Source organism: Rana temporaria, chromosome 1 (assembly GCF_905171775.1).
Source record: "Rana temporaria chromosome 1, aRanTem1.1, whole genome shotgun sequence".
Taxonomy (NCBI): Eukaryota; Metazoa; Chordata; class Amphibia; order Anura; family Ranidae; genus Rana; species Rana temporaria.
The window spans coordinates 52,478,719-52,506,185 of NC_053489.1; the positions used below are offsets into that span (position 1 = coordinate 52,478,719).

The window sequence follows — 27,467 nt, forward strand, 5'->3', positions numbered from 1 at the left end:
CCATATTCTAAAAAGAGACTTCATTTTTGGTGAACGAAGGCCAAAAATTGGACTTGGTCCAGCCAGGGTCTGTCAGCACTATACAGATGAATAATATAGAAATGGTTTTATTTCTACCAGATATCACTCAAGTGTCTAGGTGAGGTTTTTTTCCTGCTCTTAGTACATTGCTATCCTGTGATTACATATAATGTTTAAAACATTTGTCGGAGTTATGCGCAAAGCCGTCTCCAATCAGACATATTTATTGCGTGTTTTAAACATTTGAATGCAGTTGTGTCTGGCCGCGGCTGAGCAGGTGTCACTTCTGCCTTGAAGAGAAATTGGCCGTGCAGCCCCTGTTGAAAGAAAGCTGATGGGCTGCTATGGAGGCCGAGAATACAGAATTGGGATTTCGATTTCCCAGCTGCTGGGCAGACACACCTGCACCTTACTTACAGTGACGGGTTTCAGTTCCAGGTCCACTCCTCCGGCAATGCTGAAGCCCAGACCGGCTCCCTCTTCTTTATTCAGTACTACAAAATACACATCTTCTTTCCGCTGTTGGAGCAGAGACAAATGGGATAAGGTCGTCAATACCAGCATTGTGACTAACATTATTACTAACCACTTCCCTACCGGGACAATTCTGGCACTTCGCTCCTTCATGTAAAAATCATAATTTTTTTGCTAGAAAATTACTCAGAACCCCCCAAAAAAATATTTTTTTAGCAGACACACTAGGGAATAAAGTGGCAGTCATTGCAACTTTTTATCTCGCATGGTATGTGCGCAATAATTTTTCAAAATCAATTTTTTTGGAAAAAATAAACAATTTCATGAATTAAAAAAATAACAAAACAGGAAAGTTAGCCCAATTTTTTGGTATAATGTGAAATAGATACCCAACTTGTCACGCTTTAAAATTGCGCACACTTAAGGAATGGCACCAAACTTCGGTACTTAAAAATCTCCATATGCAACGTTTTATTTATTTTTTACAGGTTACCAGTTTAGAGTTGCAGAGGTGGTCTAGTGCTAGAATTGTTGCTGGTGCTCAAACGCACGCATGCGGCGATACCTCACGTGTGGTTTGAACACCATTTACATATGTGGGCAGGACTACATGTGTGTTCGCTTTTGAGAGCGAGCAATCGGGTACAGGAGCGTTTTCATATTTTTTTTTTGTTTTACACTTTAACATTTTAATTTTTTTGATCACTTTTATTCCTATCACAAGGAATGTAAACATCCATTGTAATAGGAATTGTTAGTAACAGGTCCTCTTTATGGAGAGATGCGGGGTCAATAAGACCCCACATCTCTCCTCCAGGCTGGAAATCTCATGCTGACAGCCGTGATTGCGGCTTTGTTTACTTCCGGGTACCCGGGAGTGACGTCATAACGTCACGCCCGGGCCTCTATGGTCCTTATCCGACGGCGGCCAATTCGGTCTCTGGGCCCCCGATGGCACGGGAGAGCCCGGATAAGCACCAGATGGCGGTGGGAGGGGCGTCCCCTCCTGCCACCTATAAGAACGATCAAGCGGTGGAACTGCCGCTTTGATCATTCTTATGGTGCGCAGAATCCCTGGCAGAAGAGAAGGATATCTGAATGATGCCAGTAGCAAAAATAACCATTAAAAACAGCATATAAAGCAAGTATGAAACCTACATAAACGTTAGACCTGAGCTCTGTGAACAAGTGAATGCATCCACACAGCCCAAGGCAATAATTATAGGACTGTCTTGAGGGTTAATCACAGTCCCACTGAACAAGAAGAAGGATATTCATCTTGACCGCTAAGCCACAGTAAAGCAAAAGCATCAAATACCACATATCTAAACCTGCCAACAAGACTGTATTTATTGCAAACGGCAACCCAACTCTGGCTATAAACCTTGAAATATTAGGAACTGAAACATGGACTATAAACCACAAATGAGACAAATTATCATCTAGTGATAAGGAAAAAAAGATTTACTCTAATGGGTATGGATTTGTCAGCAAGAAGACATAAAAGAGACCAAAATGAGAACACATTAAATATAAACACAGGGTGATCCACAAAGGAGGTCAGTCCAGGGCCACTTTCTCATAGCAAAAGTTAAACACCTAGGTATATGCCACTGTATCCCAAGATAATAGAGCAATGTCTCATTTATCCTGAAAAATAGCTCACATGCCTCAAATGCAATATGACTAATGCTTAAGCAAAACAGAGATGGAAAATTCAATTATCCGCCTACCTCATGTCTCAGCTATAAACTGTAAACGTCTACCTAACTCACATGTTGTAGAGTTTATGAAATGCGTTCTAGTATTTACTACTTTGCTGCAGAAAATGGGGATGGTGGTGAATCAATAAAGTCAAATTTTTACTTTAAAGTAGAGCTCTAGTTTCCGGTTAGGGGATTAGGTTAAAGCGAAACGAATCCCTCCTATAGTTGTCAGCCATGGAAGCTGCCATCTTGGCCTCTGTTTAAAGTGGTGGTTCACCCTAAAAACTACTTTTTCTTATTCCACTGCCCCCCCACATTACAATACGATTAAGGCTCTTATTATTTTTTTCATGCTGTACATACCTTAGTACAGCAAATTCACCCGTGCATCCGGGCTGCGAGTCCCGCGGGAGTGGGCGTTCCTCACATGTGTGTGATTGACGTTTTGCCCAAAAACGAGCTCCCCCCCCCGTCGCGTAAGCCGCATCACGATTGGCGAAAGGAGCCGAACGGCGATGCGCATGCGCAGTATAGCGCAGACTCGCCGTACGGCTCCTTTCGCCAACCGTGACGCGGCTTACGCGACGGGGGGGAGCTCGTTTTTTGGCAAAACGTCAATCACCAGCAGGATTGTAATGTGGGGGGGCAGTGGAATAAGAAAAAGTAGTTTTTAGGGTGAACCACCCCTTTAATCTTCAGCTGAAATGATGCTACAATGTGATCATTTATGACACCAGCCATGTGATGGTTTGACAGTTTGGTTGAGAGCACAACCAATGTGACAGTAACTTTCCTGGCACGTGATGGGAATAGAACCGTTTTTTGAAACTGTTAAATCAATAAGTTTAGTTCCGCTTTAGGCCGTCCACAGAACGGGCTAAAAAACAAACAGATTGCTCCATCCACACAAATGAGGTGGATGGGGGAATCTTCCCCATAGGGACTAAAGGCGGCCATACACGGTTCTAATTTCGAAAGAATTTTCTTTCGAAAATCGTATCAAAGAATTTTCGTACAAATTTCGCACCACTAGTGGGCTGCAGCAACAGCCGATTTTCGTGCGGCAAGCAAATTTGAGAAATCCGACATGTTGGAAATTTTTTGAAAAACGAACGATTTTCTGATCAATGATGGGAGAATCGTTGCGAGAAATGCAATAGAAAAAAAACGTGCATGTGCAAGAAAAGAACATTCCCGAGAGAAAAGAATATTCCCGGAGAGAAACGAATATTCCCGGAGAGAAACGAATATTCCCGGAGAGAAACGAATATTCCCGGAGAGAAACGAATATTCCCGGCAACATGAATATGTTGTCGGCCGAATTTCGAAAATCAATGGTGGCATCATCGGATCACAAAAAAAAAATTTACTTTCTGATTTTGGAAAGAAAATGTGTTCAAAATTCGACCGTGTATGGCCTGCTATACTATACTGACAACTGTACCTGCCACTATGAGAATACACTGACCAGTGGCTGTAGAAAATTGGCAGCAGCCACACACTGATCAGAATTTCAGCTGAATTTTGTTCAGGGTATAGCCTGTCCAAAAGTACAGAGAATTCAGAGCCAATCTGGTCTGTTTAAATATAGTCTGGGGAATTCAATAAATCGCAACACCACTTTTTTTGCCAATATGCCCCTTTAAAATGGCCTGCACCAGATTAAAAAACTCATGCCACCCATTTTGGTAACTTTACCGTCACATAAGGCAGATTCAGGTAGCTCTCAATAGCGCCGTTTTTACAAAGTGATGCTATTAATGCACCAAATTGAAAACAAAAATGACCTCAAGTTTGTAGATAACAAAACTAGAGGTGATCAAGACCTACTCTAAGTTGGCGTACAAAGACAGGAAGAGCGACTGTCCCTGTATCCAGTGTAGAGCAACATATTTGTCGCCGTAACCCGCTCCTCGGCACTGGTTAAGGATGCTGGCAGCTTCCCAGTCCACAGTCTAGTTGCAACCAATAATGCTGCAGTGGGCGGAGCCTGATGAGAAAGCTCCCCATCACATCCGCTTTCTCCTTGTAATTGATAGCTGGCAGTGGTGGAATTCTATAGCCAAAAGCAGTCTGTCTATTAGCTACAGATCTGCCTCCTGTCAATCACAAGGGGAGCAAACCTGATAGGGAACTAGTGCTTGCAAATCCCCATCAGGCTCCACTCAGATACAAAGCAACCCACCGTTGCACTGTGTGCCAGCTGCAGTGATGGGGAGAAAGCACCCCCACATGAGATGTACGCTCCAAATTCTACAACAGGTACATCATTCTGTCATCCACAAAGATATTTGTGTGGAGGCACGTTGGAACTTTAAAGAGCATCCATATTATCGGTTTGTTTTCACAGTAACCTGAGGAAGAGGTCTTCAGTTGCCTTGAAACGTCGCCTGGCCCTGTACTCAGGGCCGATGCGCCCTATAGGCTCACTATGCAAGCTGCTTAGGGCCCCGCAAAGCTGCAGAGGGCCCCCGAAATTACTAGAGGCCCCACCTGGTGAGAAGTCATTTTCGGCCCCTCACCAGCTACTCAACTCGCTGGCTGCATGGGAGAAGAGGTAAGGAGTCAGCACCCCCCGCTTCTCACTTTAATGTAAGATGTCATTTCCGACAGTAGAACGCCCCCTCCCCCTACTTCTCAACTTTAATCTTTAATGTGACATGTCACTGTCGGTAGCGCCCCCTGCTTCTCAACTTTAATGTGACATGTCATTTTGCTTAGGGCCCCAGGGAGGTCAGGATCGGCACTGCCTGTACCTCCTCTCCACAACTGCATCTCTGGACCCCTTTACATTACACAACACCCTGCACCTCTGGACCCCTTTACATTACAGAGCCCTTGTACCTCTAGATCCCTTTACATTACACTGCACCCTGCACCTCTGGACCCCATTACATTACACAGCACCCTGCACCTCTGGACCCCTTTACATTACATAGCCCCCTGCATGTTACACAGACCCCCATAATACAGACCCCCCCCCCTTCAGACCCATAATGTACCTCATAACACACAGAGACCCCAAGGTAGTGGCTTTGTGGGGGGGTGCAAGCCGAGCTCAAGCCCGTCAGCACACCCGGGACCCGGCACAACGATCCCCTTCTCTCGGCAGTGGCTGTCACAGCCGAGCAAGTTAAGCCGCCACCCCCTCCTCATTAATGTCTACAGAGTTGCACCGGGTCCCGGGTGTGCCGACAGGCTCGGGTGCGGCTCGCATCCACCCTGAAAAGCAAGTACCTCAGACTCTCCGTGTGTGTTCTGTCACTGTGAGGTGCCACTGCCTAAACCTGCGGCGCTGTCTCCGCTTCAACCGCTGAGGGGGGGCGCCGGCCTGATACCCCCCCACTGTGTGGCACCCGGGGCGGCCCGCCCCCCACTTAATACACCACTGGCTGTTGTGATATAGCATTCTTTACGTTGAAATTAAGGTACATATACCGTAGCTGGTAGGTGGTCAGGAACACCCAAAAGTGATAGTATAGATAAAAATGAAGCCCTGTGGGTAGTCTTATGGCTTGTTATATGCCTTGGATACTCCAACAGTGTGATCTCTCTGCTTTAGTTTCTATCCACTAAGATTTGAGTGTTCTTACCCACCTGTGTGTGTTCAAGCTTTTCGCCATAATATAAAATAAATTCAGAATCCAACAGGGATGGTGGGAGCCCCTCGTAATGGCGACAGCAGATGTGCAGAAACTTTTAAATAGACCCTGTCACCTTGCCCGATCAGCTGAAAGTGACAGCATCTGTTGCCCACCCTTTACTCATCTCTTTAGCACTCCCACCCTGCTCTTTCTTTCGTGGCCTGCACTGCAAAATACCCAATGCATTTGGGTATGGGGGAGCATGTGGTCTCCTACCTTGATGCAACATGCAAGGTGAATGGGCAAGGTGACACTGGCTATTTGATTTATTTAATTTCCCAGAATCCACTAAAAACTATACTGCAACAGGAACAATTATTTCTCTGAATTTAATGCAATAGTATTAATGCATTGCCTAATAACATTGTACCTATATTTTGTGGAGTCAGAATAAATGTTCACCGAAATCAACATCCTGTACAATCCATACTTACCATACAAGTAACCTGACATACATTACTAGTGGTTATTAGCAGCTGTTCATTATAGTGCAGCTTACTTTAAGAGATTTGTGGTTATTTAAGTAGGCAATACTACTGCTGGAACACAGCTATGGGAGAGTTATAACCCGCCAGGTCAGACACGGCTCCCAGCACAGTCTGTTCTGTAAAAGTGGAATCTGACCTTCTAGTGTGGACCTCAAAAATGTACTTTCAGTGTATGCCAGACAGCCATCCTGCCTGTCCAAACCATAAATGTCTCACATCCCTTTACCCAGGATTCCAGAAAGGCTCTGATCCATCTATATCTGGCTGCCCCGATCCTGACTCCGCATTAGCTCTGGCTGAGTCCAACCAACCTGGAAGACTGCATAAAAGGGTATGCTCTAGGTCTATGTACAGAGCTTGCTGGGAGTTCATGTTCAAAGCTCACCGGGAAGGTCAATGTACTGACCTTACTGATTGTCATTGCTGGCAGTCAGTATACAGAGATTGCTGGAAGTCAGTTTATATAACTTGCTCAGCCACACTTCCACTCATAGTTAGGCCAATCTACCCACTGGAAGAAAAGAAGTCCAAGAGTGACCAGTTCAGTCTTGTGCTTAGTGCTGGGACCACGTCTGTCACAGTCAACTGGCAGGTACAGAAGTAAAACACACCAAAGCTGCTGAGACCTCATTGTGCAGCTCACTGTGCTCCATGAGGTCTGAAATCCAGTGGACCACACATGGAGCACTGGTGGGCACATGTTAGGTAATGGTGTCCTGGAGTCTTCTCAGACACAATCGGGTTCATTTACTTAAACCGAAGCAAAATCTGGGGCAGCTCTGCAATCAGCTTCCAGTATTTATCACTAATTTTAATTGCACAAGCTGAAGGAAGAAGCTGATTGGCTACCATTCACAGCTGCACCATATTCTGAGTTCATTCGTTTTAGTAAATCTCCCTCAATATGTAGAGGTAGAAAAAGGTGAAACATGTAAACATTTAAATTAAATCTAATGGAAAAAAAAATTTAAGTGGTGAGTCAAGTTCGAAAAAAGAAGAAAAGGCCGGCAGTCATATTGCAAAGATCAGGCTTAAAACATCTGAGCCACTGTGGCCCCAAAGCCTATATTTGCACATTTGGGTAATAAAATATAATATTACCTCATTAAAATTGTAAGGTCTATGGGTTGAGTGCTGTTTTTTTCAATTAGCACAGTTGGGTACGGTTTCTTTTTTTTATTATAGTGCATTCCCAACAAAACAAAAAACGGGGAAGTAAGGGTGTAAGTGTTCAGTGCTGGATGGATTTGTTACAAGGTCTTTACTGCTGTCCTTGGAGATTTACCCTCTTAGTTTTATCTGGGTCACCACTGTCACTGGGATCGGAAGTGAGAAAATGTGAATGTCTGGGTTGCCACTGGAGCAGGAATAAAGAGGAAATTTTCCAATGGGGACACTTAAAAGGAGAAGTCCAGCCTGAGCTTTTTAGACTGGGCTTCTCGTCTGGGTCACAGGAGTGCAATTTGTTTTGCATTCCTTTGACTCCTTTTCAGCAGAGCACAGTCTGAAGTCCGCTCTCCGCTGACGTCACAGCTATCATCACGACTTCCCAAGTCTGGATCGGCCAGCTGCTTTGACTGATTGCGCTCTCAGCGAGCCGCTGAGACGCCCGCTCCCCACCCCTTCACAGCTCAGCACCCCAAGGAGCGTGGAGAAGCAGCTCTCCTCTTGGGGATCTGTGAGAACCAAGCCACCTGCTGTGTTCGGTGGCTCGGCTCTCAGTGCAGACAGATGCAGCATCAGTCTGATGCTGCATCCACCTAGGTAAGTATAAATCTAAAAACAAAAAAAACAAGCAAACATACTTCTCTTTTAATTTAAAGACAACCCTCTAAGAAGGAATTTCGCTTGCTTGACCCTAGTTGACCTCAACCGTATATACCCCTCCACGTCTAGTTTATGTTGGGGCTGTCTAGAAGCCAAGGGCTCCTATGTCCACATTTGGTGGGTTTTAGGCTCCTCTCCCTATTCTGGCAGAGCATATTTACGGCTTATAACTATGTGTATATCGGACATCCAGGCTTCTCCTGAGGTTGCCCTACTGTCGATGATTCCTGGGCCCATTTCCAAAATCAAAAAGGGCATCCTTAGGTATTGCTTATTAGCAGCCCGGGTAACCATATCCCGTCATTGGAAACCACCTACACTCCCCTGGGCCTAGATTCTTAACGACGTCATGGCTATGGAAACACTAGCTGCAGAACATAGTTTTGACCCAGAGAACGTACGCACTACATGGACATGCTGGTGGGCCTATAGCGATTCAGTTGCTTTCCGAACTCTAGATGCAGGATAGCGAGTCCACCCTTCCTATGGTTTCACTGGGGCACGCATTCCTTTTTGTGGTGGCTTCTTTTTTTTTTTTTTTCTCTATGCTCTCTACACTCTTTTCTAGTCTTGTTTTTCATTGCAAAATCATACCAGAGGGTCTGTTGCCTCCCACCCCGATCCAGTTTATTATTTTGTACTGTGTTTTTGGGTACCGGATACATTATCTTTCCACTGCACGGTTTTGATCTCCTTTCCATTTATGGTCCTCATTGACTGTATGACATTTTATGGAAAGTCTTTTACAACATGTATGTTTGTACCTTGGTGTTTGTCTTAATAATTAGTTATTTGAGCTTATACTTTTAATGTACATAATAAAACAATTTGTTACAATTTAACAATGAATAGTGAAAGTCCAGACCAGTTTCAGCGGACATGTTCGGTCGTCTGTACGTCCGACCGGACAATTTTCCGCTGGATCGGACAGGTTTCCAGCGGACAAATGTTTCTTAGCATGCTAAGAAACATGTCCGCTGGAAGCCTGTCCATCGGACATGTTCGGTCGCCTGTACAGACTCACCGGACATGTCCGCTCGGCCGAAAGCCCACGCATGCATGCGTGGAAGCATTGACCTTCCAGGGCCGTGCACGTCGCCGTGTCATCGTCGCGGCGACGGAGGGGCCATGTCACTGCGTATCGTGTCCGCACGGATTTCTGTTTGATGGTGTGTAAAACCATCAGACAGAAATCTCCGAGCGGACATGTCCGATGAAAACGGTCCGGCGGACCGTTTTCATCGGACAGTCCGTCTGTGTGTACGAGGCCTTATACTCTATGTCTTCTTACCACAACAGCGCTGAGCTGTAGCAGTCTTCCCTCAATATTCAGCACGCTAACAAATACCAAAACTATCAAACCTCTTGGCAGCTTCACTCAAGATCAACAGATTTCTTAACATATTAAACAGGCCAAATAAATTGTGAAATCTCTTACCACCCACCTATCTCCAAGAGCTCTAGTTAGTTTACACTAAACCCGCCAGACAGGCTTGCTCCAAAGATTATTCCTGTAATCTGAAAAGTGCCACTGGAAAGTTCTCTTAACCACAAAAGCAAAAACGGTAAAAATACACTGAACTAACAGCCGATATACGGAACCTCAAGAATGCATGAAAACATTTACATGCCCCTACGCGGGGGCACCGGACCGACTGGCAGAAAAGCATTTGGTTCCCGCAGACGGCTTCCTGTGTGGTATGATTCCAAGGGCTTATTAAGAAATGTAATATTTTTTCAACAGTCCAGAATGTACAAAGGAAAACAGGAGGTCCAACTAAAGCTCTACAAGCCGCAGCATGCCCTGTCCCCAATACCCGCACCTGACGGGAAGAAATGCTGCCATTGTATGTGTACTGTTAGTGAATATTTGAAGCCAAACCTTGGCTGTGTGAAGTATTAGTAATAAATGTATACATAGATCTTGTCATTCCAAACAGACTCCCTCCAGCACAAGAGGCCTACTTATAAAGAGGCCTAGGTTTTTGCTTCTTTTTGAAATTCTATTTAGTTTTCATTTACATTTTATAATACTTTCATACAATGTTAGGTAATGAGCTGACAAAGGTTTCTAGTCAAAGGCAGGCCATGCAGGATTTTTTTTTCCCTTCAAACTGCAGGTTTAAAAAAAAAAAATGGAAAAAAAAAATTAACATCTAAACTGAATCACTTCCGTTAAGCTATTGTATTCTGCCTGGGGGAAGCCTTCCACGCTGGCAGAATAAAATGATCAGTGTTGCTGGCTATAGCTGGTGGCAATGACAGTTCGAAAGAAACCTGACAGGCTGGTTGTACACAAGTCGATCGATAGATGTGTACAACCAGCTAGCCCATACATGGATCGAAATTCAGCCGGTCCCTGCTGAACCGGCCAAATTTCGATCCATGTATGGCTGGCTTTACCCTATCCCACTGATGAGTATTTATACTAATCATTGAGTTTATGTTGAAGGGATTTCCACTCACCTCTGGACTAGGGGACAGTTGTTTCTAGAGATAACTTAAAGTGTCACTAAGGCCACATCATAAAAAAAAAAAAAAACTAACTATCAAATGCTGTATTACATGCTGTTCATACTCCGTCACTACGAGATACATTTTCTGTATTCTGCAAAAAAAAGGGATTTTTAATAACAGCTTACCTGTAAAATCCTTTTCTTGTAGTACATCACGGGACACAGAGCAGCATAGCCATTACATATGGGTTATATAGTGTACCTTCAGGTGATGGACACTGGCACTCTCCGACAGGAAGTTCCCTCCCTATATAACCCCCACCCATAGTGGGAGTACCTCAGTTTTGTAGCAAGCAATATGCATCCCAAAATGGTCCCCATAAGAGGGGTGGGAGCTCTGTGTCCCGTGATGTACTACAAGAAAAGGATTTTACAGGTAAGCTGTTATTAAAAATCCCTTTTTATCGTACATCACGGGACACAGAGCAGCATAGCCATTACATATGGGATGTCCCCAAGCAATGCTCCATGAGGGGAGGGAGACAACCAGAAAAAAACAAACAGGAGGTGCCACCGGACAGGAGGAGGTTAAATTGCGGCCTGTAGAACCGCCTGCCCAAAAGCTGAATCAGCGTTCCTCCTAACGTCCATTTGATAAAACTTGGCAAATGTGTGGACAGACGACCAGGTCGCTGCCCTACAGACCTGAGCCATAGGGACCTGGTGATACGCTGCCCAAGAGGCACTCACAGCTCTAGTGGAATGAGCCTTAACCGATAAGGGTGGACTTTTCCCCTTCAGGCCATAGGCCTGTATAATTGTCTGCCTAATCCACTTAGAAATAGTGGCTTTAGACGCTGCCTGGCCCTTCTTGGGCCCTTCTGGCAGAATGAATAAGACGTCCGTCTTACGAATCTGGGCTGTAGCTTCCAAGTAAATCTTTACAGCTCCAACTACATCCAAGGAATGTAGTAACCTTTCTTACTTAGAAGGTTTTGGAAAAAATGATGGAAGAATCACATCTTGATTAAGGTGAAAATTAGACACCACCTTAGGCAGGAAGGATGGAAGCGGCCGCAAAACGACCCTGTCCTTATGCAGTAATAAATAAGGTGCCTTACATGACAAGGCTGCCAACTCCGACACTCTTCTGGCGGATGCCATGGCCACCAGAAACACTAGTTTCCTAGTCAAAAGGACCAAAGGGATCGCGGACAAGGGCTCAAAAGGCTGCCTTTGCAAGGCCGATAGAACCAAATTTAGATCCCAAGGATACAGGGGAGCTTTAATCGGGGGATTCACCCGAATGACACCTTGTAAAAAGGATTTCATTAAAGAATGGGCAGCCAAAGGTCTCTGGAAGAAGACCGACAAGGCAGACACCTGCCCCTTGATTGTGCTGACCGCCAAACCTTTTTCCACTCCCAATTGTAAAAACTCCAGGATTCTCCCAATGGTATATTTGCGGGAATCCCATTTCCTGGTCTCACACCAGGTAATATAGGCCTTCCACACCCTATAGTATATTAACCTGGAAACTGGTTTCCTTGCGCTTATAAGGGTGGAAATGACCTGCCCTGAAAGGCCTCTGTTTCTGAGAATCAGGGACTCAGCCGCCAGGCCGTTAAATTTAGGGCCTGTAAGGCAGGATGGTAGAATGGCCCTTGTGAGAGGAGGTCCGGACTTAGAGGGAGGACCCAAGGCTCCTCTACCGTCATCCTTTTTATCAAGGAGTACCAAGGTCTTCGGGGCCACGCTGGGGCCACTAGAATCGCTGGCTTGCGTTCCCTTTGAATTCTGTGAAGAAGACGGGGTAGCATCCGTATTGGAGGGAAGGCATAGATTAGCGCAAACTGATGCCAAGGGCACACCAAGGCATCCGTCCCGCAGGCCAATGGATCCCTCGTTCGAGAGACAAACTTTGCTACTTTGGCATTGAATCTGGACGCCATAACGTCCACCTCCGGAGTACCCCACTTCCGGCAAATGTCCTGGAACACTTCGGGGTGGAGGGACCACTCCCCTGGGGACATCTGTTGGCGGCTGAGGAAGTCCGTCTGCCAATTGTCCACCCCGGGGATAAAGATAGCTGAGATGCAGGGGACATGGGCTTCTGCCCATGAAAAGATCCGATCTACCTCCCTCTGGGCTGCCTGACTCCTGGTGCCGCCCTGGTGGTTTATATAAGCCACGGCAGTGGCATTGTCGGATTGTACCCTTACTGGGGAGCCCTGCAGAATCTCCGTCCAGCCCAAAAGAGCCAACCGAGCTGCTCGGATCTCTAAGACATTTATGGGTAGGGCTGATTCTGCCCTTGACCATTTCCCCTGTAGGGTTAAATCGTCTAGGACTGTAGCCCAGCCCGATAGGCTGGCATCCGTGGTTACTATCCTCCAAGAGGGGGGACTGAACGATCTTCCTTTCAGAAGATTTTTTGTGACTAGCCACCAACACAGACTCTGCCTTACCGCATAGGGAAGGGAAATGGGAAGATCCAAGGCCTGGAGTCTTTTGTCCCAGGCCGTGAGAATTGCTCTCTGTAGCCTTCGAGAATGGATCTGGGCATAGGGCACTGCCTCGAAGGTGGCCACTAGCTTTCCCAACAGGCGCATGCAGAGGCGTATAGATGGCCTTGTGCTGCTTAAGACTACCTGGATTAATTCCCTTATCGAGTCTACTTTGGACTGGGGCAGGAAGATCCGTTGTCGTCTTGTATCTAAAATTAGACCTAGATACTCCAACCTTCTTGTGGGCTGTAAGGCCGATTTGTCCCGGTTTAGAACCCAACCCAGGGACTCTAGGCAGTTTACTACTAGCAACACTGCCTGATTTAAGCCGGCCGCTGAGTGGTCGACTACCAGAAGATCGTCTAAGTAGACCATGACCAGAATGCCCTGTTCCCTTAGGATGGCCAACACAGGGGCCAGGATTTTCGTAAAAACCCGAGGGGCCGTGGCTAGTCCGAACGGAAGGGCCACGAACTGATAATGCCGATAGTTTAGGGCAAAACGCAGAAACCTGTAATGGCCTGGGAAAATCGGAACGTGCAGGTACGCGTCCTTTATATCGATGGAGGCCAAGAACTCCCTTCCTTGAAGGGCGGCCACCACCGAGCGAATGGACTCCATTCGAAAGGACCGGACTCTTAAAAAGCGGTTTAATGACTTTAGGTCCAGTATAGGCCTGACGTCGCCATTTGGCTTTGGGACAATGAAGAGGTTTGAGTAAAACCCTTGTCCTTGCTCCCCTGCTGGTACTTCCATAATCACTCCTTGAGATAGGAGTCGCTCTAGGGCGGACAGAAGTGATGCCTGCTTTTGAGGGTCGTCTGGAAGTCTTGACGCTTGAAAGTGAGGAGGGGGGGAACTCCCGAAACTCCAGCTTGTACCCCTGAGTCACTGAGGACAGAACCCATTGGTCGGTAACTTTGGCCCCCCACAACTCCGAGAAGAACCGGAGTCTTCCCCCCACCCGAGAGAGTGGGGGCGCCCCTTCACAAGGCTGCCTTAGGGGCAGCCTTAACCGGCTTACGGTTCCATGGTCTCCTGTTCCCTGCAGCTTGCCCCTGTGGCCTGTTTGCAGCTGCGCGTCCAGGAGGCCGTCGATACTGCCTAGAGAATGAGGGCCCTGGGACTGGAGAGGTTGGACACTTAAAAGAGGGACCCCGGAACCTTTTCTTAACCGGCAAGAGGGTGCTCTTACCACTAGAGATCTTTTGTATATATTTGTCAAGATCTTCTCCAAACAATCTTTCTCCCTGAAAGGAGAATCCAGTAAGGAGTTTCTTGCAGGGGGTTTCTGCAGACCAGTTTTTCAACCAAAGCAATCTCCTCATATGAACCAAAAATAGGGATAAGCGAGAAGCTTGTTGGATCGAATCCTTGATTGCGTCTACCGCGAAACATAAGGCCCTAGGTAGGTCAGCCAGATCCTGAGCTTGTTGGGCTGGGAGGTCCTTTAGGGCCTGCTTTGCTTGGTCTTTTAAAGCCTGGCAGACGCCAATGGCGGCTACAGCCGGCTGGACCACTGCCCCCGCTGTGGCAAAGGATGCCTTCAATAAGGTCTCAAGCCTTTTATCCACAGGGTCTTTAAACATGTGGATATTGTCTACTGGACACGTTAAAGACCTATTGACACATGAGATGGCTGCGTCCACAGTAGGGACAGCCCATTTCTTTGAAAACTCTTCCTCTAAGGGGTACATGACTGCGAACCTTTTGGGAGGCAGAAAAATCCTGTCCGGCTTAGCCCAGTCCTGAAAAATCAGGTCCTTTAACAAAGGATGTACCGGGAATACCAAATTGGCTTGGGGCGCTTTCAGGGAGCCCAATGAGGATACCGCGGAGGCCAGAGGCTGAGGCACAGGTATCTTAAAAGCCAACCGCACCATATCCGTTAGGGACTGAACCCACAGTCTTTCTGCGTGAGAAGCTGAAAAAGGTTCCTCTATTGTAGAATCCTCAGAACCTAAATGGTCAAGGTGATCCTGAGTCTGGTCTCCTTGATCTTCCAATTCGTCAGCGGAGAGGATATCCTCCTCCAGAGACTCAGACCTGGGAGACGGGGATCTAACCCGCTTCTTCCCTGCCAAAGATGCCGTAATTAGAGCGGCCATCCTCCTTTCCAATCCACCCAAGGTGGAGGCTAACATCTCTTCCGTCACATAGGAAGGAGCTGGTTGAGTAGGGCCAGCCGTAGCACCTAGCAACCCTGATGGCTCACCTAGGACAACAACTTCCGGGCATTCCGGAGTAGTAGGGGCCGCTGGATTTTGGATATCCTCAGAGCCTGATGGAGAACCCTTTGGTTTTTTAACCGTCTTAGCGTTTTTAGCGCTACCTGCACCCTTAAGAGCCATAATATACAAATTCTGAGGCACTCCGCTAGTATACAACTGACTGTAATAGCTGGAGGAAATACACATATAATCAAATAAATGTGAAACAATAGGATAGGGTAATGTTAGAGGGACTCCAAACCTCCCATAACCTATAAAAAAGGAAAATCAATACTGAGCCCCAAGGGCTTCAACTACCAGTCTGGTATTGACCCCCTAATGCTGGGCTAGGTGAGCACCCCTAAGTGTTCAAAGGCGCTGCTTAGTACACAGGCTTTGAATGCAAACTTTTAAGCCAGAGGCTCCTTTAGTAAGGTGTACTTCCAACAACTGCCACCGGGTGTCACTGTGCCAGAAAGCTCTGTCAAACCTTCCTATGCTGTAGCCAGCATCGCTGCTCCGTGTCCCTTCACAGCCTTCACAGACTGAACAGCCCTCCAGGATTTATCCTCCCTGTGTGCAGGGAGGAGGAGCCGTCCGGCGTCAACCGCCCCCTCCCCGCGGCGGCGTCGTCGCGCGAGCAACGATAAGTAAAGCGCGCGCGCGCCAAACGCCGTCAGGGGAAGCAGGAAGCCATGTGGAGAGGAGCATCAGGACCTGAAACGCTGGAGCAGCAGACACAGGTAAAAGGAAGCTTTCAACTGTCTCCCTAATGGTATGGTTCCCTCTCTGTGGAACACCCTGCCCAAAAAAAGGCCCTCCTTGTGACAGAAGCAGCAGCAGCCTACTAGCCCAGCCAGGGGAACTATACCTGGGTGCTTTGAGCCATCCCGTTTGAAAACTTTGTGGTTCTCCTTTGCCCATGCACAGAGGCATAAATAGGCTGCCCAAGAATCCCCTGTAGGAAGCCTACTGACAAACCAAGTTCCGTAGGCCCCCTGCTTACCTTTCCACGCCGCAGGGTATTGCTCTGCAAGAGGCCCAATCTTCACCCTTCACCGTGGGTATGGTCATAGACCTTCAGGGACCGGGGTCTTAAAAGAACACCACACACCTGGACCTATACAGCACCACTGGCAACAGGTATTCTCTAGGTATAGAAACCAGACCTGGAACCCAGGGTCCAGCCCTCCAAGGAGAGGCATTATAGGCAAAACCCCATCCACGAATTGGGGCCCGGCTACCGTCCACTTTGGCTATGAAGCACCTTGGACGGATCCGGTCAGCTGGCCCTGGTCCCAAGGACTACTACAGGCACAGCCTCAACGTGCACCAACACCTAAGACACTGGCGAAAAAACTGAGGTACTCCCACTATGGGTGGGGGTTATATAGGGAGGGAACTTCCTGTTGGAGAGTGCCAGTGTCCATCACCTGAAGGTACACTATATAACCCATATGTAATGGCTATGCTGCTCTGTGTCCCGTGATGTACGATAAAGAAAACTGGTTGATCCTGCTGTTCTATATCTCCCCCTTCTGTGTGTCCCCACTGCAGTTGGGGTTTTTGCAAAGCAGTGATGGCAACTCTGCACATGTTTGGTTTTCAGTGAGTTTCCATGCTAACTATTTCCTCCCTATCACATCTGATCAGCCCATGTGATTATAGGATCACGCATGTGGCCCACTCCTTCCATTACTTCTCCATGCCCTCTAACCAGCTAAACACAAGGGGGGCGGGATATTACATGTAGATTGACAGAGGCTTCACCTCCCACTTATTTTAAGACACAGGCTGTAGAAGTTTAACACAGCCTGTGACTGGCATAAATCCACTCACATTATATTTAAAAAAATAAAATAAAATAAAGATTTGATTTCAAATATATATTTGCATGACAATTTATAACAGTTTATTGATATTAATCATGTATTTTTACTCTATTCCAAAGGCTGTTTTTTTCCCCACTTTGAACATGTGACCAGCAGCAGAGCACTAGAAGCTCCTCCTGCTTATGTTTCCCTGCAGGTAGGCTGGGAAAGTGCTAGGTCATATGACAGCTGTTTATTAAAATTATTACAGTGCCATCATACATATACAGAAACAGAAGGGACAATGTAAATAAAACAGTGTGTTTAGTATCACTTTAACCACTTGAGACCCGCTCTATTGACAAAAGACGTCAACAGTGCGGCTCTTAAAGGAGTTCTATAATGCATTTCTTTTTTACACTATAATGTTCCCTTCTGCTTTACCTTTCAGTCGATGTCTTTCTTTCCTAAATCAGCGCAGCCATTCCTTTGCTACCTCCTCCTGAATTTCAGCCACTTCCTGGTTATGGAGCCATGGTGGATGATGTAAAAATCGTCATGACCCAAGCTCCCTTGCTTTTCTTTCCTGTCACTCAATGCCTCTCTCCTCATCCTCCCCTCCCCTATCCTAGTATCTCCCCTCCCCATTCATTTCAATATACACACCCCTCCCTGCCTCCCCTGCCATGCCATCCGCCCCTAAAATTATCATATCCCACCCCTCCAAACCCTCCACCAATCATTGTGTCCTGTGACTGCACGGAGCTATTGCTATTTGAGTACACATGCTGCTCACATAGATAAATATACAGTGCAGCAGGAGAAAGCAGCCTGAACTCTCAACTAAAAGTTCCCATTACCCCTTCCAGACACACACATTCACAGTAAAAACACACACATAACACATACACACATGTAGCCCCCAAGTTTAGCAAAACTACAGCTCAAAGCATGTCCATACAGTGCATGTTAGGAGCTGTAGTTTAGCAACTGCTGGAGGCCCCCAGTTCATGTAATAAACATGGTTTTTGTCAATATATCAGTGATTCTTGGCTGCATAACTACAAATACCAGCAAGCATGCTATGCAATTGCTGGTAGTAGAAATGTCCTAAACTACAACTCCCAGCAATCACATACCAATGCATGCTGGTATTTCTAGTTATGCAGCAAGAGGCACTGATTATTACAACACACAGACATGCACACACACACATATATTTTATTTGTGTGTGTAAAAGATAATGAGTGTATAGCTTTTGCATAACTAGAAATACCATCTGGTATGTTATGTGATTGCTGGGGGTTGTAGTTTTGCAAACGCCGGATGCACTTAGCCTGATAATATATATATTAGAGGTAGACCGATATGGGTTTTTCTCTGGCCGATGCCGATGCCGATATTTGGAAATTGGCGCGGCCGATGGCCTATATGTGTTGCCAATTTTTGCGGACGATATTTTAGGCCGATATTTTTTTTTTTTTTATTTTTTTTTTTCCCCTCATCTCCAAAAACCTAGGGTGGAGAGGAGATAATTGTTTAGGGTGGAGTGCAGCCTGTCAGTGCCACATCAGTGCAGCCCATCAGTGTCCATCAGGGCCACCTCATTGGTGTCTATCAGTGCCCACCAATGCACCAGTGCATCCCATCAGTGCCCACCAGTGCATCACCTCATCAGTGCCCACCAGTGCATGAGAGAGGGAGGGATCAGGGATCAGGATGAGAGAGAGAGAGAGAGAGAGAGAGAGGGATCAGGATGAGAGAGAGAGAGAGAGAGAGGGATCAGGATGAGAGAGAGGGATCAGGATGAGAGAGAGAGAGAGGGATCAGGATGAGAGAGAGAGAGAGAGAGAGAGGGATCAGGATGAGAGAGGGATCAGGATGAGAGAGAGAGAGAGGGATCAGGATGAGAGAGAGAGAGGGATCAGGGATTAGGATGAGAGAGAGAGGGATCAGGATGAGAGAGAGAGAGAGAGAGGGATCAGGATGAGAGAGAGAGAGGGATCAGGATGAGAGAGAGAGAGGGATCAGGATGAGAGAGAAAGGGATCAGGGATCAGGATGAGAGAGGGAGGGATCAGGATGAGAGAGGGAGGGATCAGGATGAGAGAGAGAGGGATCAGGATGAGAGAGAGAGGGATCAGGATGAGAGAGAGAGAGAGAGAGAGAGAGAGAGAGAGAGAGGGATCAGGATGAGAGAGAGAGAGAGAGGGATCAGGATGAGAGAGAGAGGGATCAGGGATCAGGATGAGAGAGAGAGGGATCAGGGATCGGGATGAGAGAGAGAGGGATCAGGATGAGAGAGAGAGAGAGAGAGGGATCAGGATGAGAGAGAGAGAGAGAGGGGGATCAGGATGAGAGAGAGAGAGAGAGAGGGATCAGGATGAGAGAGAGAGAGAGAGGGATCAGGATGAGAGAGAGAGGGATCAGGGATCAGGATGAGAGAGAGAGGGATCAGGGATCGGGATGAGAGAGAGAGGGATCAGGGATCAGGATGAGAGAGAGAGAGAGAGAGAGAGGGATCAGGATGAGAGAGAGAGAGAGAGGGATCAGGATGAGAGAGAGAGAGAGAGAGAGAGGGATCAGGATGAGAGAGAGAGAGAGAGGGGGATCAGGATGAGAGAGAGAGAGAGGGGGATCAGGATGAGAGAGAGAGAGAGAGAGGGATCAGGATGAGAGAGAGGGATCAGGATGAGAGAGAGAGGGATCAGGGATCAGGATGAGAGAGAGAGGGATCAGGGATCAGGATGAGAGAGAGAGGGATCAGGGATCAGGATGAGAGAGAGAGGGATCAGGGATCAGGATGAGAGAGAGGGATCAGGATGAGAGAGAGGGATCAGGGATCAGGATGAGAGAGAGAGGGATCAGGGATCAGGATGAGAGAGAGAGAGAGGGATCAGGATGAGAGAGAGAGAGGGAGGGATCAGGATGAGAGAGGGAGGGATCAGGGATCAGGATGAGAGAGAGAGGGATCAGGGATCAGGATGAGAGAGAGGGATCAGGGATCAGGATGAGAGAGAGAGGGATCAGGGATCAGGATGAGAGAGAGAGAGAGGGATCAGGATGAGAGAGAGAGGGAGGGATCAGGATGAGAGAGGGAGGGATCAGGGATCAGGATGAGAGAGAGAGGGATCAGGGATCAGGATGAGAGAGAGAGGGATCAGGGATCAGGATGAGAGAGAGAGGGATCAGGGATCAGGATGAGAGAGTGGTGAAAGAGGGGCCATGCCACCCACATACACACACAGTCACTGGCAGCTTTCTGTCAATGGTGCACCACGCTCCCCTACACCTGACAGCAGCCTTCTCCCCCATCACACACACGCACGGTGCTGGAAATTGGAATAGATCGGGCTGTCCCTGGCAGGCGTGCCCTGTCCCGTGCCCCGGTCTTATTCCAGCTGACTCCCTTACATGTCACTGGTATTTGGGAGAAGGGACTCGATGTGTGGGGTCAGCCCCCCCCCCCCGACAGTCTCCATGCTTTCTGCTTGGTGTGACTCCACACCCATGTGACTCGCCACTGCACCAATCCCATCCGCCTGTACCCGAGCCCAGCCAGTAAAATAACGGCAGAGTGGCTACCTTATAAATGAATGTCAGAGCAGACAGCCGTGCGGGGGGGGGGGGGGGGGAAGGGGGGGGGGGGGGGAAGGGGGGGGGTCCGTGGCTGCGCTGCTTCTAACATGAAATGACAGTGCTCTAGGGACAATGTGCAGCAATAGAATTACTAGCCGCCCAGCCCTGGCTGCCTGTCACTCATTTCCGAGGTGGATCGCTCCCGCCCCCGCTCCCGCCCCCTAGTTTGCACAGCCCAGCGAATCAGGGCTGTGCAAACGAATGAACAATGAATATTCAAAGTGTGGGAGTGACCCACAGGAGCCAGGGGCGGACACAGGAGGCAGGAGCAGACGGGGGAAGGATGCAGAATGATGACGTTTCGTTACCAAGCTGGGGTACGAAATTCATAGCCAGGAATGACTGGCCGAACTTCCGGTTTCTGAAAAGTCGGGGATTGCTGCAGATATGACACTGAAGGTGAATTACATTCTTATATACTTTTTAAACATGTTGCTAATTATAAAAAAAAAAATTGCTCTGGAGTACTCCTTTAAGTGCCAACTGGACGTCTTTGGACGTCATTTAAAAGCATTACCCGCGCGCGCCACTGGGGGGCGCGCAGCGGGTAAACACTGTCCCGGCGCATCGCTCAGGAGCTGATGCGTGTACCTGCCGGCCGCGATGTCCGCCGGGTACACGCGATCGTCGGTAAGACAGCAGGGACGTGGAGCTCTGTGTGTAAACACAGAGCTCCACGTGCTGTCAGAGGAGAGGAGACCGATCTGTGTCCCTTGTACATAGAGACACAGCATCGGTCACCTCCCCCAGTCACCCCCCTCCCCCCACACAGTTAGAACACACCCAGGGAATACATTTAACCCCTTCCTCACCCCCTAGTGTTAACCCCTTCACTGCCAGTCACATTTATACAGTAATTAGTGCATTTTTATAGCACTGATCGCTGTATAAATGTGAATGGCGCCAAATTTGTGTCAAAAGTGTCCGCCATAACGTCGCAGTCCCAATAAAAATCGCAGATCGCCGCCATTACTAGTAAAAAAAAAATAATAAAAAAAAATCATAATTCTGTCCCCTATTTTGTAGGCGCTATAACTTTTGCGCAAACCAGTCGCTTATTGCGATTTTTTTTTTTACAAAAATATGTCGAAAAATACGTATCGGCCTTAACTGAGAAAAAAAATAGTTTTTTTTTAAAAAAAAATTGGGATATTTATTATAGCAACAAGTAAAAAATATATATATATTTTTTTAAATTGTCGCTCTTTTTTTGTTTATAGCGCAAAAAATAAAAACCGCAGAGGTGATCAAATACCACCAAAATAAAGCTCTATTTGTGGGGAAAAAAGGACGTCAATTTTGTTTGGGAGCCACGTCGCACGACCGCGCAAATGTCAGTTAAAGCGACGCAGTGCCGGAAGCTGAAATTTCGCCTGGGAACGAAGGGGGTTTATGTGCCCAGTAAGCAAGTGGTTAAGCATTAGTGACAGTGTTTTGGATATAACAGTGAATGGTTAAAACCCCTGTTAGGTGTGTTTGCTGGGTGTGAGACACAATGGCAATTAAAATACTTTGCATTAGAAGGGGGAGGGTAAGCTAGAACCCGTTTTCCCACTGGAGAGTTATTTTACTTGCCCCTATAGGGAAAACAAGGTTACTTAAGAAAAAGAAAAAAGGGAAATATCCCTAACTGGACACAAACTGCAAAAAAAGAACTTCAGGAGTTAAAATTATTCCATTTGTTTTAGTTAGGTAGGAAACCGTTAAAACCATTTCCTTTTTCGCTTTTCGTGTTCCAGTTAGGAGATTTCCCTTCACTTCCTCTGTCTTGGAGTCTCTTCTTAGAAAGAACAGATGTTCTCGTTAGAAGATTTTCCCTCGGCACCTGTTCTGGTTACTTGGATTTCCCATCACTTTGGCCCAGGAACAATGGTCACCAGAAAAAAAAATAGGAAGGTTAAATCTCCCCAGCCGAGAAACACAACAATTAAAACCAGACAGGAGTTTTAACTCTTCCTCTTTATCCAAAACTAAAAAAAGCTTAAAATATTACTTTGTCTGTTATAGATAAGTTATAGGTTAAATACACAAACATAACGTTGTTCTTTTTACTTGTTTTTTGGCCCAGAAAGCTCCGCACCGAGATCTACAGCTCCTGGCACTGAAAATGATCAGGGTTTTATCGTTGTCAATGGGGTGATACTTCTTCACTTACTGCAGTCAGCTGGACAGGAAATGAAGGGTAATCACCCCCAGTGGGGACAATGACATTGATAAAACTGAAACCAAGCTTCTGACCTATCCTCACTATTTAAAACTAAAGTTTTGGCTGACGTTCTATTTGAACTTCTGGAGTTTGTCAGAAGCCAAGAGAGAGTTTCTAAGCAAGTTCATAAAAAAAACACCAAATTTCGGTTCCCAAATGAAAATATGTAACAAATGTAAACCACTCACCTCCACTTGTGCTTTTGCTTCCTGAATCAGTGTAATGATATCTGATTTGGATGCCACAGAAGTCAAAACAGCCTGCAGCTTTTGCTGGTCCCTGGTGGAGACGCTAAGTTGGTCCAAGCTAAACATACATACACAATTCAACAGAGTAAGAAGCTGGCATAAAAATATTGCATATTATTTCCTATCCTTTAGAGAAGATTCACCTAGATGTGCTCTATTTAAATTATGTTGATATGAAATATGAACATTCAGGCAAAAAAATGTCAAGTGGTTATTTATAACTCTTAAAGCGGAGGTTCACCCTAATATATTTACATCTGACCAACTTCCTTATAGTTGCAAGAAGCACAGTCTGCAATTTTTTTTTTTTATGTCGCACGTACCTTGTAATCAATCTTTTGAATCTGCTTCTCCCTGCGGGAGTAGGCGTTTCAATGCCTAGGGGGATTGCCATCTGGGAGGTCTGCCAGATGATTGACGGCTGTTCCCCCCGGCGGATAAGGCCCCGTCCCCGTATTTCGTAGGCGTGCACGAGTCATGGCATTTCCGGAAAAAAGGGATTTTTAATACAGCTTACCTGTAAAATCCTTTTCTTGGAGTACATCACGGGACACAGAGCGGCATATTCATTACTATATGGGGTTATATGGAGTACCTTCAGGTGTTGACACTGGCAATCTCAAACAGGAAATGCCCCTCCCTATATAACCCCCTCCCATAGGAGGAGTACCTCAGTTTTGTAGCAAGCAGTATGCCTCCCAAAATGGTCCCCAAAAAGAGGGGTGGGAGCTCTGTGTCCCGTGATGTACTCCAAGAAAAGGATTTTACAGGTAAGCTGTATTAAAAATCCCTTTTTCTTTATCGTACATCACGGGACACAGAGCGGCATATTCATTACTATATGGGATGTCCCAAAGCAATGCTCACAATGAGGGGAGGGAGAACATCTCCAAGACAAAAGGATTTAATTTAGAGAAATACTCAAATCATAATAAATCCAACTTAGTTGAGAAAAATAATCTTAAATTTTAAATTTAACTCAAAAAAGAGGAGCCCCCGGAATCCGAGGGTCTCAAACTGCAGCCTGCAGCACTGCCTGCCCAAAGGCTGTATCAGACTTCCTTCTTACGTCCAACTGGTAGAATTTTGTAAACGTGTGGACAGAAGACCAGGTTGCCGCCTTGCAAACTTGAGCCATAGAGATCTGGTGGTGTGCTGCCCAGGAGGCGCCCATGGCCCTAGTAGAATGAGCCTTTAATGATACTGGAGGAGGCAACCCTTTCAAGCCGTAGGCCTGAGTGATTAATTGCTTAATCCACCTAGAAATGGTGGACTTTGCAGCTGCCTGCCCCTTCTTGGGCCCATCCGGTAATATGAACAGCACATCTGTTTTCCGGATCTTCTTTGTAGCTTTAAGATAGGCCTTCATGGCCCTGACGATATCCAAGGTATGCAGCAACCCTTCCTTTCTGGAAGTAGGTTTAGGGAAGAAGGATGGTAATACCAAATCCTGGTTCAAATGAAAACTGGATACAACCTTCGGTAGGAAGGAAGGATGAGGGCGGAGAACGACCCTGTCCTTATGAAAAATAAGATATGGTTCCTTACAGGATAAGGCCGCCAGTTCCGATACTCTTCTTGCGGAAACTATGGCGACCAAAAATACTAACTTTCTTGTCAGTAAAACCAAAGGAATTTCAGCCAACGGCTCAAACGGTTGTTTCTGTAAACTTGACAGAACAAGGTTTAAATCCCACGGGCAAAGCGGGGATTTAACTGGAGGTTTAATACGTAAGACCCCTTGAAGGAAGGTCTTAACCAGCGAGTGGGTGGCCAGCGGCCGCTGAAACCACACTGACAGAGCAGAAATCTGTCCTTTGATTGTGCTTAATGCCAATCCTTTATCCACTCCTAGCTGGAGAAAACTTAATACTCTATCGATGGTAAATTTGCGAGAAAGCCATCGCTTGGACTCACACCAGCCTACATAGGCCTTCCAGACCCTGTAATAAATCACCCTAGAGACCGGTTTCCTGGCTCTGATTAGGGTAGAGATTACTTTCTGAGACAGACCTCTACCCCTGAGAATCAGGGATTCAGCTTCCAGGCCGTCAAATTTAGATGCCGTAAGGCAGGGTGGAGGATCGGACCTTGCGATAGCAGGTCTGGCCGTAGAGGAAGAGTCCAAGGGTCTCCCACTACCATCCTTAAGATTAGTGAGTACCATGCCCTTCTGGGCCATGCTGGAGCTACCAGGATGACTGGTATGTGCTCCACCCGGATCCTGCGCAGCAGGCGGGGTAGTAACTGGAGCGGGGGAAACGCATAAAGAAGTTTGAACTGATGCCAAGGGCAAACCAACGCATCGGTTCCGCAGGCCATCGGATCCCTTGAGCGGGACATGAACCTGTCTAGCTTCTTGTTGAGTCTCGATGCCATGATATCCACGTCCGGCACTCCCCATCTTTGGCAGAGTGCTTGAAAGATTTGTGGATGCAGAGACCATTCCCCCGGCAAAAGAGTCTGGCGGCTTAAGAAGTCCGCCTGAAAGTTGTCCACTCCTGGAAATGAATATTGCCGATATGCAGGGCACATGAGCCTCTGCCCATAGGAGAATCAAGCTCACCTCTCTCTGAGCGGCTTGACTCCTGGTTCCCCCTTGGTGATTTATGTATGCCACGGCCGTGGCATTGTCTGATTGAATTCTCACCGGGAACCCCTGCAATTTTGACGTCCAAGCCCTGAGGGCTAGTCGAGCAGCTCTGAGCTCCAAGATGTTGATGGGCAACTGCTTCTCTGGCGTTGCCCAAGTACCTTGGCGAGTGCAACCATCCAAAATTGCTCCCCAGCCCGTCAGGCTGGCGTCTGTGGTCACTATCTTCCAAGCCACTGGGCTGAAAGACTTCCCCTTCAGTAGATTCTGAGGGTCTAACCACCAACACAGACTTTGTCGGACTCTTGATGAGAGCGGCAACGGGATATCCAAGGCCTGTGGCCTTCTGCTCCATGCTGACAGGATGGCTGCCTGCAGGATGCGAGTGTGGCTCTGGGCGTATGGTACCGCCTCGAATGTGGCCACCATCTTGCCTAGTAACCTCATACATAGGCGAATAGTCGGTTCCTTCTTGCTTAGAACCAGTAGGATTAATTCCTTGATGGCTTTGACCTTCCTCAGAGGTAGAAACACTCTTTGTTGTTCTGTGTCTAATCTCATGCCGAGATATTCCAACTGCCTTGTGGGCAGGAAAGCTGACTTTTCTCGATTTAGGACCCAGCCGAACTTCTCGAGGTATTGGACCGTGAGGGCCACTGCTCGCTCCAAGCCGGGAGACGAGTGATCTATGACTAGGAGGTCGTCCAGGTATGCTAGGATCGTGACCCCTTGGATCCTTAGTTTGGCTAGGATTGGAGCTAGGACCTTCGTGAACACCCGGGGGGCCGTAGCCAACCCGAAGGGAAGCGCCACGAATTGGAAGTGACGCAAAGCCACCATGAAGCGTAGATATTTTTGATGTGGCTGATAAATTGGAAGATGAAGGTAGGCATCCTTTATGTCTATGGACGCCATGAAGTCGTCCTTTTGGAGTGTGGTAGCTGCTGACCGCACGGATTCCATCCGAAATGCGCGGATCTTTAGGTATGTATTTACCATCTTTAGGTCCAAAATTGGCCTGACATCTCCATTGGACTTCGGGATGATGAATAGGTTGGAGTAGAAACCTAGCCCCTGTTCCAGGACTGGTACCTCTACTATTACTTCCTGGGAAAGTAGATGATTTAATGCCGACATTAATGCGGCTCCTTTCTCCGGATCGTTTGGAATCCTCGACTCCTGGAAATGAAGAGGAGGAAACCTTAGGAAATCTAATTTGTAGCCCGTGGCCACGGAAGACCGTACCCACTCGTCGGGAATGCTGGCTTCCCAAACCTCTGAAAAGAGTCGCAGCCTTCCCCCCACCTTCGTGGGTGGGGGCGCCCCTTCATAAGGTTGGCTTGGGGGCTGGTTTTGCTGGTTTGCGAACCCACTGCTTTCTGCCTCTAGCAGCCTGTCCTTGTGATTTGCTGTTGAAGCCGAAGTTTGCTTTCGCAGGAGGCCGTCGATACTGTTTGGCATTAGAGGGCCCCTGCCCAGGGGAGTACTGTCGTTTAAACGCAGGCCCCTGAAACTTCCTCTTAGTTGGCAAGAGAGTACTTTTGCCATTTGAAATGGTTTGAATGTATTTATCTAGGTCTTCTCCGAAGAGTCGTCCTCCATGGAAGGGGAACCCTACCAGGAGCTTCTTGCATGGGG

The 27,467-nt window shown here is 47.2% G+C and overlaps 1 protein-coding gene across 2 annotated transcripts in view; it reads right to left on the reverse strand.

Annotated features, from left to right (window-relative positions):
• Window positions 1–27,467, reverse strand: part of PDZD2 (PDZ domain containing 2) — a 416,595-nt gene that overhangs the window by 44,725 nt on the left and 344,403 nt on the right. For both annotated transcript variants that reach the window (XM_040337921.1, XM_040337929.1), the window contains exons 20-21: window positions 23,177–23,294; window positions 439–540 (exon numbers count right to left, since the gene is read on the reverse strand). In XM_040337921.1, the coding sequence (XP_040193855.1) occupies window positions 439–540; window positions 23,177–23,294 (220 nt within the window). The remainder of the gene's footprint in view (window positions 1–438; window positions 541–23,176; window positions 23,295–27,467) is intronic.